General features: G+C 40.2%; 1 protein-coding gene across 5 annotated transcripts in view; it reads left to right on the top strand.

The window, feature by feature from the left end:
* DNAJC6 (DnaJ heat shock protein family (Hsp40) member C6) overlaps positions 1–22,148 on the top strand; it is a 150,369-nt gene that overhangs the window by 52,935 nt on the left and 75,286 nt on the right. For 2 of the 5 annotated variants that reach the window (XM_045835551.1, XM_045835550.1), the window contains exon 1: positions 4,330–4,522. The exons of the other annotated variants lie outside the window; for them this stretch is intronic. In XM_045835551.1, the coding sequence (XP_045691507.1) occupies positions 4,330–4,522 (193 nt within the window). Of the gene's footprint in view, positions 1–4,329; positions 4,523–22,148 lie in introns of those variants that run through there. 5 annotated transcript variants of the gene reach the window in all.

Here is a 22,148-nt window from a genome sequence, read left to right as displayed (position 1 = left end):
TAAAAATTGGGAAAACTAGGACCTTTCAGTACTAGAGGTTTGGCCCTAGGTAGACATTCAAACATTTAATACTGGGACCTGTAGTGAGAAATATATTCATGTCATCTTTTGAGCGCACACACACACACCACAAATCCAAAATAAAATTTCAAGAAACAATTTTGTACTGTGTGCCCAAACTGACGTTTTCCTACCTGTTTCATATTTATTAAAATAATGGCCATGAATTGCCAATCACAAAATCACAACATGTAGTTTAAAAAAAAATCACTAACCCTAGCTGGGTAGCTCAGTTGGTTGGCACATCATCCCTGCCTACCAAGGTTGTGGCTTCAATACCCAGTCAGAGCACATGCAAGAATCAACAAATGAATGCATAAATAAGTAGAACAACAAATCTCTCTCTCTAATAATCAGTAATTTAAAAATTTTCTAAAGAATCACTAGAGTAGGTGATGCCAATACATTTTTATTTATTCATTTATTAATTCAATAGATATTTACTCAGTCTCTAATGAGTATGAAGTGCTCTTTTGGGTATCATGGGATTACAGTCATGAACAAAACATGGATTTTTGTTCTCAAAGAGTCCAAAATCTAATGAGAAAGACATGTATGAAAAAAACACAAGGCAGAACAACTACTTCACATTTTATATGACAATTTTATTATCATACATCATTATGATAACAAGTTGCTTAAGCAGGCAGGACAGAATTTAGCCTAATTTTACAGATAAAAATTTTGTATTTTTGAAAAAAATGACTTACCCTTATGAAAATAGCAGAACAACCATGATAATAGATAGCATTTGGTAAGCACTATTATGTTAGGTACTGATTTAATTCTCACTATACTCTTACTCTTATGGTACTATTATTATGCTCATTTTACAGATGAGAAAAGTGATCCAGAGAGGTTAAGGAACTTGCCTGAGGTCATAGAACTGAGAGGCCCAGGAACTAGGATTCAATCCTAGAAAATATTATTCCAAAACCTCAGTCTTAACCACTGTGTTATAGTTCCTGAATCAAAAAGCACAGATCATAATCCCAGAGAGGTCGTGTCATATAATCATCTGCTCCTATCCCGACCACAACAGTAGCGTGGCATCTGTTGTGACAGGAGAGCATTTCAGGGGTGGAGGAGATGGGGCGAAATAGAGGCTGGCTCCTGGACATTCCTCTATGGATAATCTTCACTAAGTTAATAGAAGTGACAGAAGTCAGCACTAAAAAGGCAAAGGGAAAGAATGTTCTCCCCCAAAGAGGACATCTAATCTTTTGGCTCTGCCCATGTGTGATGTGATATTTTTTAGATAAGGTAAATTATGGAGCAATCTTGATCTTGGGAAAACAGGAGAGTTTGGATCTAAATGTTCACCTTGGGTTTTACCAGCAACATCTCCCTTCCTTAAGCACAAGTTCTCATTCAGAATCATACAGATAAGTTTCATTGGTGTAGTCCCAGAAAAAATAACATTTAGTCTTTGTTGAGCTCCTCCCATTTGAGGAATTAGGATTGTCAAGTACTGGGGATAGAGCTGTGTCCAAGCCAGATTGATAGTCATAATAATAGAGAATATTTATTAAGTACTTACTCTATACGTGATAGGTACTTTTATTATGCTCTATTTTATAGGGTAGAAAAATGAGATCTTCATGGATAAGTGAACTCTTTATGAACTTGATCTTAGGACAGCAAACAAAAATTCAGTGTTAAAATTGGCGTATATTCCAATTTAAGGCCTATACTAGTTTTTAGAATTTTGTGAATTAATCTAGCTATTGTATTTTCCTGCCTCAATATATTCTTTATGCCCCTAATTTTGTAGGGCTTTTAGTAGTTATTCTGATGAATTTTATTTATGTTAAATTAAGAGTAAAGATAAAAATAAAATGGTCTCTGTGGCCCATTCATGTTTTTTCTCTAAATTTGAAAACTGAGGAGATAGATATCCAAAAATACAAAGGCATATGTTTCATCTAAGTTTCTTCCAGCAATATGTCTGCAACTCTGAAAACAGTTGAGCAAAAATAACTGAGAGTGCTCTTTTTGAAGATAATAATTTTTACTTTTCAAAAATAGTCTCTAAATTCCCTTAATCCAGTGATTATAAATCCAGAATTGGTCAAGGCACATGATGGACTCTGGGTTTATACTATCCCTGAGAGTCAGTAATAAATTAAAAGAGAGGGAAATGTATAGAAAAAGATTATTTAAAATATAATTGGAAAAGATTTATTTACTAGACTTTACAGAGTATTACTTCAGTCAAGTGACTAATGTAGCTCAATCTGACAGATTTGAAAAATTGGAAGTATAAAAGTTGTGTTTAAAATTTTAGTAGAATTTAACAGTCACCACTCAAGTTGTTTGATCTTGTAAATGAGTATTAACTGCTTTGTGATTCAGGTCAGACCATACTTTCTCCGGGCAATGCCGTTAGGAAAGCAACTGATTAGGAACTGGAGACAGAAGACAGCACTCTTGGTCTCTATCAGTTCATCCTCTTACTACAATAATTTGCATTTGAGTGATCCTTGAATGGAAAATGTCTCTCTGCCCAAGAAATTTATTTTATGTAGACCTATGTACAGCTAGAGCTTCCAGGAAACTCTTTGGGTCCCAAATGATTTGGATTGAAGTCTCTTACATGATATAGTTTGATTTTGTGTCCGGAGGAGATCAAAGTCAGTTACAACAGCAGAAGAAAGTCATGAAAGGTGAGAAGAAGGCAAGGTTGGCTTTGTGTCTGGGCTTAAGCAAATTTTACACACATGCGCTTTTTTTGCTTGTTTTGGTGATGAAACTCTGTCATGACTTTTGAGAAGCTCACTTAGTCATGCTAAATCCTAGTAGGGAAAAGGATCATTTTTAATCAAAATTTTCACCTGAAATGATGAGAATGATGAATGCCTCTGCAGTCTTATTAATTCAGGTGAAAATGAACATTTCATAATTACATTTTGAGACTTAGAGTTATATCCAGGTTTTGTAAGGCTTGAAATTTATACAGTGTTGGAGTCCACTTTAAGAATAAGAATATGAAGTCACAAATGTTGACTTAGGTACATAGTCTTGAAAGGGGCTTCTGCAAAGAAGAGGCCCTGACCCTTAAGTTTCATTATCTTCATGATAAATTCTCCTCTAATAATGAGTGACTGCTTTCCTTGCCCAAAATTGTGAAAGAAAAAAATGGGAAGGGGCTAGAGAATGGAAAAAACATCCTTGTTTAGCTTGCTTCCCAACCATCCCCTCAAGCCTGCTGAGTGGTTTGGTCCTTTCCCCAAGTCCCAAGGTAAATAATGTCAGATCTAAAATTGCACCTGATAAACCGTGCTTCCTATGCTTCTTCAATTTATTTCTTCAACGGATAGTCACTAAACATATACTCACTAGGTGGAATGGACCCTAATTGCCTCCTAGCGTTAGAATAGCTAGCTCTTTTGATATCCACATAGGGATCATCCCCATTATGTGAAATGTGCAAAAATACTGCTGTTTTTTTTCCTATTCTAGCATACATATAGCCTGACTTAAAATGCGTTCTTTTTTTCTGTTCAGTTGAGTTGCAAGTCCATCCTCCAGGACAGTAATCGTTGGACTGGCTTTGACTTGCCGAATCTTCCAGCAAATATAGGTTAAGTTATACGAAATGGGCGTGCCTGGATCTTACCAAGAGACCCCCTCCTCCTCAAAGCTTAGCAGTCGGAGTCACCCAGCCCCTTTCTTCTTTACCTCACACTCGAAAACACCCTCTACTCCAGTCGTAGCCGTCCCCTCCCCTTCCCACCCCGCCCCATTTTCCGCCTTCAGCCCACCTCCCCGAGAATCTCCCTTCCTTTACTCCCGCTCTTTTCTTCCTTCCCTGTGGGCCAGTGCTCTTGGAGCTGCCCTGCTGTGCTGTGGGGCGACGTGGCAACACCCATAGGATTGCTTCTGGGCACTCTCCAGCCAGAGGGTGGCTGGCGCTGAGCCTGGAGCTCGGCAGGGCCCCGGGCTGCGCGCCTGCGGCCGAGGACGCGTGCCCGCCCCCTCCCGCTCTCCCTGCCCCCTCCCTCCTCCAGTTCTTCCCTCCCTCCCTCCTTAGCACCGCTGGGCGCCCGGAGCCTCGGTCTGCCCAGGGCGGTGGCCTCGCGCACCCTGCACGGCTCCTCCACGGTGGCCGCTCCCTCTTTCCGTCCTCTTTGCGCCATGTCGGACACTTGATAATTTTTTTTTCTTTCTTTCTTTGTTTTTTAAAAAATTTCTCCTTTAGTCCTTTCCACCTTCTACCTCCTCATTCATTTCCCAGGCTGATTTTTTTTCTCTTCTCTGGGTTTGCTCATGAGCCTCCTCGGGAGCTACCGGAAAAAGACCAGCAACGATGGTTATGAATCCTTGCAGCTGGTGGACAGTAACGGGGACTTAAGTGCGGGGAGCGGTGGGGGTGGCGTCAAGCACAGAGTGAATGTCGGGACGGCGGCGCGGAGTCCCGCCCGGCAGCTTCAGGACCGCGCCAGCACCATGGACAGCTCAGGTAGTGCCGCCCTGAGGAGCATCAGGCTGAACTCTGCGTGGTCCTCGAACCTCCCCACCCCAGCTCTAGCCTGGGAGATGCTGGATAGAGGCGAAGGCATCTAATACCACCAGGGTGTCGCGTCTCTAATTTCTCTAGTCCAGGGAGCTAAGAAACGTTAGATCAGTCTGGAGGCCCAGTGACCTTAATGAGCACCTCTTAATCGTGCTGGGCTGCTGAATTCACCAGTTGGGAGCAGGGAGGGGAGGGTTGGAGAGGGGAGGGGAGGGAATGGCGCGAGGAGTGGCTGGGAAGAAGGCGGGGAGAGGCAGCTGCTTTCCTTACGGTGCTGGTGGAGCGGGAGAGGTGAAAGAGCTAGTGCAGCCTGGGGACGCTATTTATTCCAGTTGTTCTGGTGATGCTGATGTTATTTGCAATTGTGTGAAGCTCTGCCTCTTCTCAGTTATGCTATCTGCTTAGGGTTAATGCTGATCCTTGAGCAGTTTTTACCTCTGGGATCTAGAGCCCTTTTACAAAGATTTTATGATTTGCACAATGAAAGTTTTTTTTTCCTGTTGGCTTTGATCTTGTTTATACTTTTGCATTGAGTGTATTAATATTTCATAAACCTTTACATGTAAGGAAAATGGAAATGCCTCCAAACTTTGTATCTAGGTGTTCAACTATCTTCTACAAAGCATTTTTAACAAGTTGGATTTTGCTCTTGAAAATTTTGTTTTAGTGATTTAATATATCCATGTTGGACCAGGAGTATTATTATAGCTGTTTATTACTTTTTCAAGGAACGGGGATCTGAGGATTGTTTACATAGAGATAATGTATAATTGAAATGCTCAGTGGCTTCTTCTACATTGATAACTTTAATACTGGACAACTGAGGACTCCAGAGGGAAGGTTCATGTTGGGTTGTTTAGGAAGTAACGAAACTAAGCCGAATTTAATTCCTGTACTTTGCAAACAAATGCTTGCTTCTGTTTAATTGTGTAATGGCTCTCCTTGGGCTACCATTTTGTATTTTTCTTGTCCCATAAGAGAGATGAAATATTGTCAACAAATGTTCAAGTGTTCTGGCCTGAAAACGAATTTCACCCATGCAAACTCTCCCTGAAGTTAGATAAGGCATTGGTGGGACGCCCTCTCAGGGTCTCAGGGTCACTTTAAATTAAAGCTAAGATGGGACAGACAGTTTCAAAAGCATTGGTATTGATGTTGTATATGGTTATTTGATTTATGTTTTTCCAAACCTGTGATGTATCAAAGTCCAAACCATCTTTAGGCTGCATCTCATCTCCTTTAAATCTTAAAATTTTCATGTACTCCAGACGATGCCACTGTAATCCTTCCTGGAACCCAGTGGGCATGTAAACAAACAACTGAAATGAAAATGAACAGTTTCCGAATGAGTGTGGAGGAGTCCCACTTTACGGAAATGAAAGAATTGAGATATTTTGTGTGTTTAACTTTTATAGGGATTTTTATTTTTCAAATTGGAATTTGTGTTTAATGTAGGTTACACTCTAGAATAAGTTGAACACATTTCCCAAGTTTGTTATATGCCAGGTGCCATGCTAAGCACTGTGGGGAATATAGTAGTGAATGAGAAACACTTCTGGCCTCTAGGGGGTGGTCATTTAAGAGGGGCAGTAAGTCAATCACATAGCAGCCTATGGTAAAATCCTGTCTCTTTAAAAAGTATCTTTTTCACTAAATGAGAGTTTTCCAATAGGTATAGAGAAGAAGAGTGAATTGTCTTGATAAACTATTATAATGGGAAAGCATTTTTATTAAGAATATTGTTATCTCTAAAGTGCTATTACCAAGAAAATTGATTGTTCAACTTGATCAAACTGGCACTATAGAGGAAGTTGCAGGGACTCCCCGTCTAGTTCGGGGAATGCCGTGGCTTTGTTGTGTCAGTACTGTGTATTTAATGACTATTTTGATGCATATTTGCAATTGAGAATGCAGTTTGGGAGGATGCTCTTTGTTCAGTTTGAATGTGGGATTGCACCCTGAGAGTGGGGTTTCCTTTAGCAAGTTCCCTGCTTTATTTACTAGTGCAACTATATCTGTCTTGTCTAATTATAGTTCTTTCTTCTAAGATTCTCAGTGAGTGGCCTTGCACAGTGTAAATGTATCCATTTGTTTAAGATATTTAATTAAACTCATGGATCATTTCTAAAGTAGCATTAATCTGCCCATTCATTTAAATGATTGCACTGTTACATACTGCATAGGCTAGGTGGTTCACGGAGCCTTTGCTCTTAACAGAAATATTTATGAATGGAGAAAATGTGTTGAGGTCCCTCTCACTTAGTCTTAATAATGCCTAATATGTTTATAGGTGTTTGTAACAGATAGAACACTTGGACAGTGATCTTACTTCATTTCCCCAGAATTCTATTAGGTAGAGTAAGCAGCATGTACCTGTGGTTAGGGATTTGGGAACAAACCTCTGCACTATTGTTACTAGCTGTAAAACCTAGAAAATATTTAAGCTAGTTCCTCATTATAAAAGGGGAATCATATTAGAGCTTTAGTTTGAGTCTTAAAACAACATGAGAATATATTTGCATTTTTTCTTTACTTTGCTGTCTGTGCTCTTCCTATCAAATGAGGAAACTTATTCTTAGACATGGTGGGAGACTTGTTCAAGGTAAAAGAGCTACTTAGTGACAGCCAGATTTGGGTATCTGACTCTAAGGTCTAAGTTTTTCCCCATTGAACTAGACTGTCTTTTTGTGTAGGCATACCAACTGATTGTTGAAGTGGTATGCCTCTTTCCCCTCCATTTTTAGATGAGTGTTTTTAGAGCGACAGATGCAGAGTGTAATAACTGTCTAAGTCAACAGATTCTCAAGTGGTGGATTCTAAAGCAACCCCATAGCCAGACATAACCTGCAATGCTCTCTACCTGCCCTGGCTCACTTACTCTTCATTTGAATTTTTCACTAGAAAACATTGTCATTCAAAGGTCATCCTCTCATATCCTAGTGGCACTTTAGCTATCCCAATTCATTAGCTCTGAAATCCCACATCTCTCTTGTGTGCATTTCACCTTCCATGGAAAGTAGAATTTGCAAAAGCAGAACTCCCAATCTTTAGTCACTGAAGTGTTTTAACGGTAGGTTTTACTTACCAAATTCATAATGACAAGCCATAAAGCAGCAGGCCAATTAAAAGTAAAAGGATAATGAAGGATGCTGAAATACTTTCATGTTTCATGTGGATCTGATTGGAAACAAAAATTACTTTTAACAAATACTATTCTAAGTAGTGTTTAAACACAGCATCTGCATTTTGAATGGGGCTTTAACGTAATGAAATCTTTATTTGGATAACTTCATACATTATTGAAATATTACAAGTATACATGTACTAATATTACATAGGAATAACTGCTCATTTTAAGGCGCTTGTAATTTGAAGGCAAAGTTGATTTATTTAACTTGCTTATTGTGCAGCTAAAGTTTAAATGTTACTGGATAACCATATACAGATGCACCTCTGTCATATTTCAAACTCTCGGAGACTTCCAGGTTTTTAAGACTTAGAAAGAGAATCACTTGAATCAAGCTTCCAAAAGGTGGCCACAGAGCCTGTGATGCACACCTGTGGTGGAGCCGTCACTGTCTTCTGAGGGAGTACCTTTGGACAGTTTGCACCAGTATAGAGTTCTTTCTTTTATTTTGGCAAAATCAGTCTTTCAGCCCCCTAGGTACAAATAAATCCAATCCTTTGTCTATATGGACACCCTTTGAAAATCAGAGAATAGATTCTGTTTCCCCTCTTAGCCCAGTTCTCTTCTAGGCTAATCCTACCTAGGTTCTTCACCTTTTCCCCCCTACATAATACCCCTGTATAAAAAGTACTCCTCCCTTCTCCCTGATTCTTTAGGCCTTTGCCTCAGAGATAACCTTTATTGAAAGTCTATGTGTATGTATACACCATATACAAATGTCATATATATGAGATTAAAATTGTAATAAAATACAAATTCAAAGTTGTAATCATTCACATTTACATATATTGTTCAGTAATGCTTAAAGATAAAAGTAACTATGGTTTAATGATTATAATCCAGACATTGTGCTAAACAGTGTACATAAGGCATTTTATTTAACCCTCATAAGAATTTTTGAGGGTAGGTGACAGTTACTTTCCTCTTACAGTTAAATAAACCAGGTTAAGCAAGTTGCTTGAGGTTACACAGGTTCTACTTCTTCTGTATTATGTAAAAGGCCATAGAGAAATGCCCATAAGATTGCAAGTGAAGAATTTAGTGGTGAATGTTTTTCTATTTGCTTCTTTCCCTGAGGTAAGGAGAAATAGGAGTGTCCCAGGTAACTGAAATGAGTGCAGTTGTTTTTCAGTTTGATCTGAAATAAAACAAACATCTCTCTTAATGTAAAAATAACAAAAAATTTCAAAGTGCTGGAAATGAAGGAGATAGAGAAAGAGCAGTATTGACTAAGACTGATTAAATCCTGATATGACACAGAGAGAAAAATACAGCTGGGGCAAAAGTAGGTTTACAGTTGTGAATACACGAAATGCAGTTTATTCTTGTATTATTATTTATTGATTAGTGTATACTGTCCATATGAAAAACTGTAAACTTTCTTTTGCCCCGCCCTGTGTAATTGGTTCAACTTTCTAATTTTAGGGACCAATGTCTTGCCAATGAAAGTGAGTTCGCACTGCTCTTAAGGTTAAAGTTCAGAGTATTCTTTTTTAAATTTATTATTTAATTTTTAATTATTTTTTTCTTGTTCAAGTATAGTTGTCTGCATTTATCCCCCACCACTACCCTCCAACCCCAACCATCCCTCCGTCCCTCCCCTATTTCCACTCTCCCTTGGTTTTGTCCATGTGTTCTTTATAGTTGTTCCTGAAAACCCTCCCCACTCCCCCCCCCCCCATCAGAGTATTCTTAACAGGACATCAGAAGCCCATCCTGGTACCTCTGCAAGCCAACCCAACAGAAATTTCTTGTCTTTTCTTCACTGGTAGGTCCCCTTCCCCACTCCATCTCTGTGCTTTTGCAAACACTCTTCCCTCAGTTTAGCCAGCTTCTCCAGTAGCCATCTAGATGTCTCTTTCCCAGGTTACCTCCTACTCATTCTTCAGGAGTTGGCTTCAGTATCCTTAAACCCTGTCGGCTGCATGAAGCGGCCATTCTCCATACCCCTGCAGCAGTCTGTGCATCCCTGCCATAGCTGTCATCACTGTGAGTTGTGATATGCTGGCTGACCCATCTCTCCCTCCAGACTATAAGTAAAGTTCAGAGCAAAGCTGTGTCTTATTCACCTTTGCATTCTCATCACTGCTTGGCATTTATTAAGAGCCTAATAAGTACTTGTTGAATGAATGGAAGCATGAACAGATTTTGAATATTTTAAAAGGGCATTTATAATGAAATATGTCCATCCAAACTAAAAATAATCATACAGCTAAAATTTAACAGAAATGAGGCCAGACTTCAAAGAAATGAAACTGTTGACACAAAGCTAGACCAATTCATTAATGAGCATGTTTCATATGCAAGGACCCTAGAGGGGAAAGAAAGATGACTAATCCATAGTCAAGAACCCCAAGAGTTTTGTAATGTGGAAATGTAAAGAAATAATTAGCTCATCAAAAGACTGGGCCCTCTTGACCAAACAATGCAAACTACTGTATGATTCATCATCCAGGTAACATTTTTTTTTAGCAGAAACACTAAATGTATACAATTTTTTTTTGTTTACAGGCTAACAGTAGATGACTTACCATATTTTTCAGACTATAAGGCATGCTTTCCCCCAAATTTGGGAGGAAATGGGGGTGCATCTTATAGTCCACATGTAGCTTTACATTTACATTGGTGAAATATTATGTTATTTATGTTATTAAATATTTTACCACATTTTTTGCTTCAAAATTTTTTTCCTATTTCCCTCCTCTAAAATTTAGGTGTGTCTTATGGTCTGAAAAATATGGTAGTTATCTGTAGATCTGTGTTTCTTCACCATTATCACAAAGTTGGACTCTTAGCTATTTTCAGGTTTAATATTAAAAATTCTTTGTATTCTCTTTGGTTATCTGCAGTTATATGTAAGTTTTATGGTGACCTACTGCTTTTTATAACCTGTACTCAACATCTTGAACCTCTTTAGGAAAGAATCTATAATTTCGAGGTGAACTGAAGAATCCCTGGAGTTGCCTTGGCTGGGTCATTTGGTTGGTTGGAGCATCATCCTGTGTAGCAAAGGTTGCAGGTTTGATCCCCAGTCAGGGCACATACCTAGGTTGCAGGTTCAATCCCCAGTCAGAGTGCATCTGGGAGGCAACCAATTGATGTTTCTCTCTTAACAGTGATGTCTCTCTCTCTCCTCTCACTTCCTCTCTCTAAAATCAGTGAACATATCCTTGGGTGAGGATTGGAAAAAAATAAGGATCCTGGGGTTTATATTGTACATTTCCTTGTTGGCAAAACTTGTAATTCAGGAAAAAACTAAATTATAGCTATTGCATATTAAACAACATCTCTTGACATTTACTTGGAAGCTTTTGACCAAAAACTCAGTATCTGAGGAATAAATCCTTCACAGTCCAAAGAATTAGAAAATTTCATGACATGTGCCAAGAGATCTGGCAGTATTCACTACCTTTAATTGCTTTACCTGACATGTCCCAGGCCATAGCCTGGACCCAAAATATTTTTTTATTTCAACAATGCATCAGTGCATAATTTTAAGAGGTATTGGGGTTAGAAATTAAAATTCAACTGTGTGGAGTGTTAACAATGTACATAATCCCACCAAGGAAGCAGTCAGATGGCTCAGTGCCTTCTGTGCAGTGCTGGGTTTGCATGTGCAGAAAATTGCTTTGTGGTGTTGCAGTGCAGTTTCTGCCTGGTGGCTGGTGAGTTTGTCTTGGCTTACATTATAAGCCAGTTCCTGATTTTAGAAATGTTCAGTTGTGAAAGAAGTGCCCATTAGAATTGGGTATATTTGGCCAACAACAGAGCTATAAAGTCATATAATAATAAATGTAATAAAGTGCTTTGGAGATGGAGAAGAAGGAGCCATAATTTCAACCAGAAGGACTAGGGAGGCCATAGTGGAAAGTGATGTTTGAGCCAGAAGTCAGTAGGTGGAGAAAGAAAGGAAGATTATTTTGGGTTGAGAGCTAAGGCACAGTGGCATCATCATGTATGATGTGCTGAGAGAAACTGCATTTCAGCCTCGACACTGGAGCTCACAAAGGTGGGAAGTTCTAGGTTGGCTGGTGCTGGGAAGAGAGACTAAATCCAGATCAGGGTGAGCCTGCAGAGGAGGTCGGCTTTATTCTGTAGGCAGTGGGAGGGCACCGAATATTTGGGAGCTGGGGTGAGGCAGGGCCAAGATATCCAGTAGGCATAGTGCCTGGGGACCACAATAATCTAAGGCCCACAAATATGTTTTAATTTTAATTTCTTTTAAAAATCAGAATTTTTAAAATGAGTATATAATTTAGGAATTCTTCTTTATACAAATGCAATTTGTAGTTATATTTATTTTTATATTACTTATATTTATATGAATGGGCACTCGAAGGAAAAAGTACCCAGGGCCTACAAAAGTCTTACTGCAGGCCCAGGAAGAAGAATGGAATGTGTGAGTCCTGGAGGTAATTTGCAGGTGTGTAAAGGTTAAATCCCATCTGTGGTTGTCAGCCGTGTCCGATTTCCCTGGGAAGCCAGTTGAAAACACAGGCTCCTGGGCCCCAGGGATTTCTGATTTAGTTAGGAGGGAGAGGTGCACTGCCCGAGGACAGGGAGGACAGCGAGAAATACTGAGGGCCCACAGGAGGGCAGTGCCTGTGGGACAGTAGAAGAAAGAGGCAGCTCTGGAAAACATCATACAGATGAATGGACAGACTGACAACTGACTGGATGTGGGGTGCGAGGTTTGGGGAAGCTAGAAACATCTAGCCTGGATGGCAAGAGAGGAGGGAATATTTCCAGTCTTGGCCAGAAAGGGAGAACATGACCAGCTGGTTTCCTGTGCTGCAAAATGCACCATGGGCACACCTTGTGGAGGGCTGAATATGCTCTGTATGGTTGGCACGAGGTTTCACCAGGCTTTCAGGTTTTTGGTAGGCTGCCCATTAGGCTGTGCAGATCTTCAGGGGAGTGCTGTGGAGTGGTCAGGAGGCAGCAGCAGGCCCTGTGTTTGCCTGGGGAGGGGTCAGGTAACCAGTGGAAATGCTAGAACTGAAGCTCTCTGGCCCTGGGCTGAGTCCAGGCCTAGGCCTGAGGTTAGAATGGTGTAGGGTAGCCAGCCTGCCTTTATGTCCATTCTCACTGGGCAAGCCTCTGGTTCCTTGCATGGTGATGTGGGCACAGGAAGAGAGCTCAAATGCCAGTGAAATTTGGAAGACAATTATTGATGCAGAAATTTTTGGTCTCTATGGAAACACAAAGGCCTGAAAAAACCCCCCGCAAAACCCTGACCCTAGGACTGTCTTGTACTAGCATTTGGCCACTTGAGCACTGCAGCAAAAATCTTAGCAGGACAGCAGTCCCCCTTCCTCCCCTGCCTTTGTTCTCCTTTCATTTTCTCTCTCTCCTACAGTCCCCCTTCCCGACCTTCTTTCTCCTTCCCCTCCATCTGCGACTCCCTTGTCCCTCTCTCCTCCTTTGTCCCTGCTGCTCTTCTGTTCTCTTCTCTCTCCTCCTGCACTTTCCTGTGCAGATTCTCCCCTTGGCCCCTGCCAGTGAGTCAGCATATTTGGGAGACTTGGCGCCCAAACCATAAGGTGTGTGGATGACTGTAGGTTCGGGGGTTGTGTGTGGGTGTGTGTATGACTTAGATCCCAGCTTGCTTCGTGTGGTCCAATAGGTGTGAACACTGGTGTTACTTTCCAATTTGGGTAACTGTATCTGACCTACCTAAACTTTCACTTACTGTTTCAATTAGCAAAGTGTTTTTTACACTGTGGCTTGGTGATGAGAGGTTTCATAAGCCTCCATCCCAGAGGTAGCTCTGTTTCATTCAAGTGAAGGAATATTGCTTACTAATTTGTAACAAGGGAGTGCAAAATATTGTAATAGCTTGTCACTTTCCCCTTCTTATATCTCCAGCCTCACTTCTGGAGATCTTTCTCTTCCTCTCCTCTGTGGCTGAAGCCTAGATAAATCGCTCTATTTTCAACCCTTCCAAGTCCAATGTTTGGATGCTTTTGAGCTGTGTGGGTATCAGGGAGTTATGAGTCAGAAACCCCAGATATAAGCTCTGGCTTTGTCATTTACAAACTGAGACCTTGGGCAGGTAATGTAAGTGAGAAAAATTATACTGACCCTGCCTGTTTCATAGGCAAGGTGAAATGTGAGAATGTCGATGAAAGCACTCTGGGTGAATAACTAATCTTTGATTTCATAAATGTCTCCTGACTGCCTGCTATGTGTTGGCAGTGTTCGAGGCACAGGGATACAGTGCAGGACGAGACAGATGAGACCTCAGCACTTTTGAACTTGCATTGTCATGCAGAAGATATACCATGAGCCAGGAAACCAAGATAAATGATCATGTCACATGCTAACTGCTGTGAGGGGACTGGAGTGAGGAGAGAAGCACTCAAGGTCTGGTGGCAGGAGGGTGGCCTATTCTCCAGACCCTGATCAGGAAAGCTTTCTGAAGAGGAAATATTTGAGCTGCCACCTGAAAAAACAGAAATAGACAGGAAAAAAAGAAAAAGAACTGGGTGTAGGGCAAGCAAATGCAAAGACCTAGATGAGAGAGAAAGTTTTGTAGAAAGGAGTAGGTAAGTGGTGTAACTGGCATTTAGTGTTCCAGGAGGCAATGGCTGCAAAGGAAGTCCGGGTTGTGTTTTTAATAGACCATTCTGACTGCTTGCATTGAGATGCAATTTGAGGTGGCTGTGTAGGTGTTCCAGCTCATTGGCTGGATTTACATGGCACAGATGAGGTCAGCAATGGTACTGTTCCACATTCATTGTCAGCCTTTATATTTATTTTTTTCTCAAGTTCAGATGAACTAACAGTTTCATGGCATCTTAATTTTAGCAACACGCTTTATGATACTCTATCATATCTGGTTGTTACAATTATCCAGTGAAGTAGGGGCAGCAACAAAATGTTTTATAGATCGGAAGCTTGTTTAAGTTCAGTGAGCTGATACACAGCCAAGCCAGCAGCATGACCCAGGTCTTCTGACATATTGCAGAGTGACAGGGCTGGCAAAGGAGGAGAACTGAGACTGTGCACCCTGTGGCCAAGATGTGTCAGCTCCTTTAGGAGGAGACATGCTAGAGGGATAGGACAGGAAAAAATTGGGTCTTAACTGCTAGGGAAATTAGCTTAGGTTTCCTCAAAAATATAGCAGAATTTCATTTAATTATTGGTCTTAAAATGCAGCCCTAATTCCCCTGGCAGAGTAGGGTAGGAGCCGGCTTTGTCTTTCAGTGTGCCAGGAAAGCGCTGTCTCCATTATGCCTCTCACTGGCACGTACAGCCTGCGAGGCTTTCACACACTGTCCTGTTTTGTGAGCCTTTGCAGTCGCAACAGAAGATAGTTCTGTTTCATATGCTGCTTTGTTTTCAAACCATTGCCTGAGAGCAGGGCTTCTTGGATCTTAAGAATCAACACCAAATCCAAACAAAACCCCATTTTTGCTTATAGAGTGATACATATTCATGAAAAAAAATTTAAACAGAAAATTCAGAGAGTGATATAAAAATGAAACTAAAGGTCCATTTTCTTTCTCCCCAGCTTTTAGTACTACTCTCTAGACATAATTAGTATGAATGGTTTCTTATACATACTCACAGAATTCTCTATGCATACGTAAGCTTATACACAGCCATGTATGCACAAGCAGGTTCCTATACACCACATACGCATATGTACACATTCATATATAATGTATGCCTGTCTGTCCTGGAATCCTATTCACGCTGTTGCTTAGCTTAGGTTTTACTCAACACCATGGCGTAAACAACTTTCTACATTGGTACCTAGAGGTGCGCTACCTCATTTTCTCTAATGACTACTTTGAATTCCTCTGTCTCAGTACCTTTGTCACTAGGCAGCAAATGTCTGTGAGCATATATTTTGGTAAACTGCCTATGTGCTACACTGCTGGGATAAATTCTTAGAAGTGGAATTGCGAGGAGAAAGAGTATGTGCACTCCACATTATGATAAGTCTTGCCAGATTGCTGTCTTGGAACCTATATAAACTTACATTCCTACTGACAGTATATGAGACTACTTGTTTTCCACATCCTTGTCAAAGCTGAGTACTATCAAACCTGTTTATTTTTGTCAGTCTCATAAGTGAGAAATAGTGATAATGGTTCATTTAAAAGTGGTATTAAATGTTGATACTCCCTGAGTTATTTTTGTTGTTGGAAATGAGTTTTAATTATTTTTTTGTTACAGAGGTAACACATTTTTAGGACAATTTAGAAAATGCAGAAAAGGGCAAATAAATGATTAGTAAACTTATTTCCCATGGATAACCATTGTTAACATTTTGATATATATCATTTTGTCCCTCATCTGTGTGAAAAATTTTTCCGCTGTCGTCGTCTTAGCTCCTCATCAATCATGGCTACTATTTTTCTTGTAGAAAACTGCAGTACAGGAGTGTAGAGAGCACTGGGGTTGGCACTAGTGGTTGTTCTAGATTCAAGTTTTTGATGTCACTGACCAGCTTTGTAACCTGGAACAAGTAATTTTACCCCATGAGCTCCTCTGTAAAACAGATCATGCCTTTCTCGTTACACAGGTAGGAAAATCAAATGTGACACTGTATAAAAAGATGTATTCCCTGCCCTAGAATAGAATAGGTGCTTGGTGATGGCTGTATCAGGAGGTTGAAGCTAAGGGAGACCATGTTCGGAATATTTTATTACCCTGAAGTTTCTTCAAGGTGGATCATTTTTCTCTGCATTTTACAAGGTTCTGGGCATTTTTTTCCTTTATATTCATTCTGGGATTGTTCATAATCTTTAAGGCTATTTGTGGTCACCATGTAGTCTTCATAATGATGTAGGATATTTATCACCAGTCAACAGCCTTGATACATTATGAGTGCTCAGGCCAGGCCAGTTTAAGGGCAATTTTGAGGATGCAGGATGAAACCTAGGAACATTCCAAGGATGAAGGGAAGCTTGCATTTATGTTCTAAGACTGATTAGGCATTGCCTATCTTTCTCTATATTTATTGTTTCCCAGTGTTCTTGCAAAAGCTAGTTCATATAAAGCAGTTGTTCTTAGTGAGGGACTATTTCGTGCCCCCTGCATCACCCTTGGCATTTAGCAATGTTTGAAGACACGTGTGATTGTCACAATTGGTGGTGGGGGGGATGTTACTGGCATCTAGTGAATAGAGGCCAGGGTGTTGCTAAACACAGCTCCACACAATAAAGAATTATCTGTCCCAAAATGTCAACAGTACAAAGATGGAGAAATCTTGGTATAAAAGGAATGGATGTATTGAATATGAATTGAAGATAGCATAAATGGTGAAGTGTGGGTCCATGGCCCATCAAGCTGATGGTATAGCCAGTGCTACAAATTAAACCATATTTAAGGGGAATTTCCTCCTGGCTGCAGGAGAGATAGTAGGGAAAAGGACTAAGTTGTAAAATGGTTCAATTTAGGTAGAGTTATTACTGGAGGCAGCCAAAGTAGGAGAAAGTTCAGGTCCATGTCTCAGTTTCCGTGGAATCCAAGATAGACTTCCTTTGTTCATTCAAACATTTATTCATTCAGCAAGCACTATTAAGTGACAACTAGCCCAAGTACTGTGCTGTGAGATTAAAAAAAAAAAAAGAAAAGAAATTAAAGCCATGGTATCCTCCCTAGAGGAGCTTAGAAGATAGTATTATTGTGGTGAACAGCTCACATCTGGATCTGTGTTTCCTGCCTCAAACCCCACCTCTCCCACTTTCCTCATTTTAGGATAAGGTAAAGAATATCTATCTCACTCAATTGCTGTGATGATTCAGTGTTCACATAGAGTGTTTAGAAGACTGTCTAGCTCAATCAAATTTTAGTTTTTGTTATTTCATTTCACTATTGTTATTGAAATCCTGGAGCCATTTGAATGATCTGTTTTAAGGTTTTCCAATTTAATTAGTACTAGATTCCGTTTTTCAATAAACCCTTACCCAGAATGGCAATGTATGAAATCCATGAAAGCAGAGCAACTTTGGTAGAAGTAAGGATGGGAGGCCAGATACTGCTTTCTTGGGACCACTCACTTCTCTACTCCCAAAAGTAGTTTCTTGTGCATAACTGCAGGACCTACAGCTATGTAGGACCCCAGTTTGATAATTGCTGATTTTATCCAGTCTGTTCACATTAAGAGAGAGGAAGTAATGTAAAGGGGGGTGGATAAGGCAAGTACATGAATAACTCTGATGTGTGTGCCAAACACAGAAATGATGCTCCATGAGGGAGTTCAGAGAAGGCGGAGACAGGTTCTTCCTTTTTTAGGTCATCTTTAGGGCTGGTCTTGAAGGATAGGTAGGATTTGAGCATTTCAGATGAAGCTGGAAAAAGTAATTTCAGAGGAAGAAATAGGATGGTAAAGGGATGGAAGGAAAAGCATTGGGGTATTTATGCATGTCTTAGTAAATTATCTTTGGCTGCAAGTAAGAAAGGTCTGTTTCAAACAATCTTAATTGAAAACCAAAGAGAGGGAGTTGAAAAGTCACAGGGCACCTGTGGATCCCAGGTCAGAACATGGAGCCTGGCTTCACTGGGGCCTGGAACTCCCGAGCTGAGAGCCTCTTGGCTGCCCCACTCTCTCTAGTGCTTGATGGTTCTTGATTTGCTCTCTCTTATGCATTTGCTTTACTCTCTCTCTCTCTGTAAATCAGCTTTCTTGCCTTCTCTGTGTAGCTGGCTTCCCTAAAGTTCCCAAGTTTTCATGCCACCGATTCAAGCAGTCAGTCTTCATGGATCATGTGTCTCTGAATCCCAAACTCCAAATTCTACCCGGAGAGAATCCAATTGTCTCAATACGTATACGTGTTGCTTATGCTCCTCTCATCCAATAGCTGTAGCCAGAGTGGGGGACCGGAGGAGCCCTTCTCACCCTGTTAACATGGTTGGCAAAGCCCTACACAAAGTTGAAAAAGGAACAGACTGACCCTCAAGTTGCACTTACTAGAGACAGGCATTTATGTATCTATAACAAAGTGGGGGTTAGATAATACGGGTGAGAAGTAAGCAGTGGCTTGATAAAGGCTTCTCTGAAGAGGGACACAAGTGCCCTGGCCAGTGTGGCTCTTTTGGTTGGAGCATCATCCTGTAACTGAAAGGTCAAGGGTTCAATTCCCAGTCAGGGCACATACCTGGGTTGTGGGTTTGATTCCTGGTCCAGATGCATACAGTAAGGCAATTGATGATGCTTCTCTCTCTCTCATTAATGTTTCTTTCTCTCCCTTCCTCTCTCTGTTAGCAATGACAAAATGTCCTCAGATGGAGATTTAAAAAAAAAAAAAAAGAGGACACTAGTGCTGGCTCTGAAGTGAGGAAGAGAATGAGGAAGGACATTCCAAATAGGAGCTGACTAGAAAGGAGGGAGAACATTGAGTTTTGAGCCACTAAGTCCCTGTATGTGCTTTAGTCATTTGTTCAGATGACAAATGTGTATTGAGGACCTGCTAGGAGGAAGATATATTTATGGACGAAGAAACTAAATTAAAATAGTTCAATTACTTCCCTAGTGTCATAGATAATTGGAAATATGAATGATATCTAGAATGTTTCCATCTTAAAAATTTTGTTCTCTATAGTTTCTTCATTTTTGCTTTTTCTATTTGATTCTACATGGCCAAAAGTGACTTAGAACAAGGTTTGTGGCTCATTGTTTCCCACCCGACCCCTGCCCCCCACACCTGAGGATATGTTTATTGATTTTGGAGAGAGCAGAAGGGAGAAAGAGAGACATCAATTGGTCACCTCCTGTACCTGCCCTGACTGGGGATCAAATCCACAACCTAGCTATATACACTGATGGGGAATTGAACCCCAAACTTTTGGTGCACGGGATGATGTTCCAACCAAAGGAGTAACCTGGCAGGTGCTTTTTCTTTTTTTCCCCCAATAGTTGTTGAAGTGGTACATTGTCCTTGTTTCCCAAAGTGAGAATAGGCACACAGTGTCCCTAACCATGAAATGACCTATGTGTGGTGTACATTTTATGAGGACTGTTTGGTCAGATGATTTCTAAGATCTTTTCTAACTTTAACATTGTATTATTCAGTGACTTGTTCTCTTTCATCTTGGTAATGTCTGCAGCCAGTTAGATTTAATTTATTGCAGAATTACTTATAATAGTGACAAATTTAAAGCTGCCTAAAGTGTTCCAAAATAAGAGATTTGTTCAGATAATTATGATATGCCTAATGCTATTATTAAATAGCCATCAGAAATAATCATTTAATGAATTATTTTTGACACAATGGGAAGATCTTTGAAATGTAAAATTTTGGAATAAGAAACTATATGCTGAATTAAGCTATATAAACACATATATACTTACATAATCACACAGGAAAATCATTGTAAGGCTCTACAGTATTCTAAAAATTAAGTAATTAAATCAAAATAAAAAAGGATTTTGGGATAGTAGGGTACAAATAATTTTAACGTTTTATTTTTATGTGTTTTGCCACAGTTTCAATAATGAAGTTGCATCTCATAACTGCAACTTTATATAACTATATTCTTTTTTCTGTAGCTATTTATATAACTGAACTTTTTATTGAAATCATTATAGCTTCACATGTATTGATGAGAAACAATAGAGAGATCCTTGTAAACTATGCTTGTTTCTCCCAATGGTAATATTTTTCAAAACTGTAGTGTACTATCTGGTCAAGATATTGACGTCGATATGTTCCACCTCATACCCCCCTGGTTTCATCTGTCGTTGTGTGTGTGTTTGTGTGTATGCATGTGTGTGCTCTCTGCTGTTTGTTGCCTGTGTGAGCTCGTCCATCTACAATCACAGTCAAGGTGCTGAGAAGTTCCGGCACCACACAGAGCCCTTATGTTGCTCTTTTATAACCATATCCACATCCACCACTATCTTTTTAAAAAATGTAGTTTATGCAAGTGTGTAGGGCATTTAATTCATTTTGCTTTTTCATTTGAAGCAATAATTGTAGAACCTTAGAGTTGGAAGAACATAGCAGTCTTATTGGTCACACCTAATGTGGGAATTTCAGAGGCAAGTGGGAGAGGTTTAATGGTTCTCTGCCCTCTTGCAAACACCGCGTCAGCTTGAGCTCTCTCCCTGCCCTACACCCCAGACACTTTTGCTTCAGTTCTCACTTTCTCTGGAAAACCCTTATCTGACTCTCTAAATCTGGGTCAGCTGCTGCTTCTGTGGGCCCTGACTAAACTTTGTATTTTCTTCTTTGTGCACTTTAAAAACATTTTATTGATTCATTTTAAAGAAAAAGAGAGGAAAAGGGAAAGAGAGAAGCAGGGGAGAGAAATATCAATTTGTTGTTCCACTTTTTTAATGTACTTATTGGTTGCTTCTTTTATGTGCTCAGACCAGGGATCAAACCGACAACCTTGGTGTATTGAGATGACACTCTAACCAACTAAGCACCCGGCTAGGACGCACTCCTCTCATCTTATAATTGCTTATAGATAAAACATATTGCATAGGCAGATGAGCCTGCACTAGTTCTTTCCAACCCTTTTTTTCGATGAGCCTCCAACCGCCATCTCTTTCTTCCCCCACTCTTTGACAGCACTTCACAGCATTTATGTGGCCAGCCGAGTTTATTTAGACTGTGCAGCGACTTGGCCAGTCCGCAGATTCCAGCCCTGTATCTGCTGTTACTTACAGCAGGATAACTGACTCATACTTCTGAGCTCTTCACATTTTTCTCTTTTCCTTCTCCATTTCTAAAGCTAATATGATGCTGATGATGACTACCACAGGCAGCTATGAACCTAGCACTGTGCTATGCACTTGACATGCATTATCTCTTTAACACAATATGTCTCAAGTTATGTTTACTATCCTAGTTTTTAAAATGAGGAAATGGAGAGTTAAGAAAGGTAAATGACATGTGGCCAAGTGAGTGACAGAACTGCATTGAAATCCAGGATTGTGTACTGCCCAGTCTATACAAAGAAGCTGGGTCTGTTTTAACTCTGTGGTCCTCCCAAAACTCAGCACTTCCTCTAAGAGCCTGTCTAGCCTCTGAACTCTCCCAGTCAGGTAACTCAGGACTTTGGAAGGCAGCCACTATATTTCAGGGCAAGAAATATCACTAGGAAGTTGTCTTTGATGTTCAGGGAAATCTTCCCTTCACTCTCTCAGTACTGTATCTCACTGGGTTGTAGTTTTGTCCCAGGGTGCCACACAAACTCCTCTGAATCTGTAGCTCTCCCATGTTATAGCTGGGATTATAGATAGGATTTGGATGATTTTTTGGCCTTATCTATTACAGATGAGGAAACTAGAGTGCAAAGAGAAGAGGCCTGTTCAACTTATTACTGTTGGGATTCTTGAAACTTAATACTATTACTCTGGCTTACCTTTCTCTTTCTGGCTCTTACAGTCTTTCCTCATGAGATGTTTTTTTGGGACCTTTC

The sequence above is a fragment of the Phyllostomus hastatus genome, unplaced genomic scaffold (assembly GCF_019186645.2).
Source record: "Phyllostomus hastatus isolate PE091 unplaced genomic scaffold, TTU_PhHast_1.1 phas_contig_209, whole genome shotgun sequence".
In the NCBI taxonomy this organism is placed as follows: Eukaryota; Metazoa; Chordata; class Mammalia; order Chiroptera; family Phyllostomidae; genus Phyllostomus; species Phyllostomus hastatus.
The sequence above is the reverse complement of the archived record's forward strand: the minus strand, read 5'-3'. Positions and strand labels throughout refer to the sequence as shown.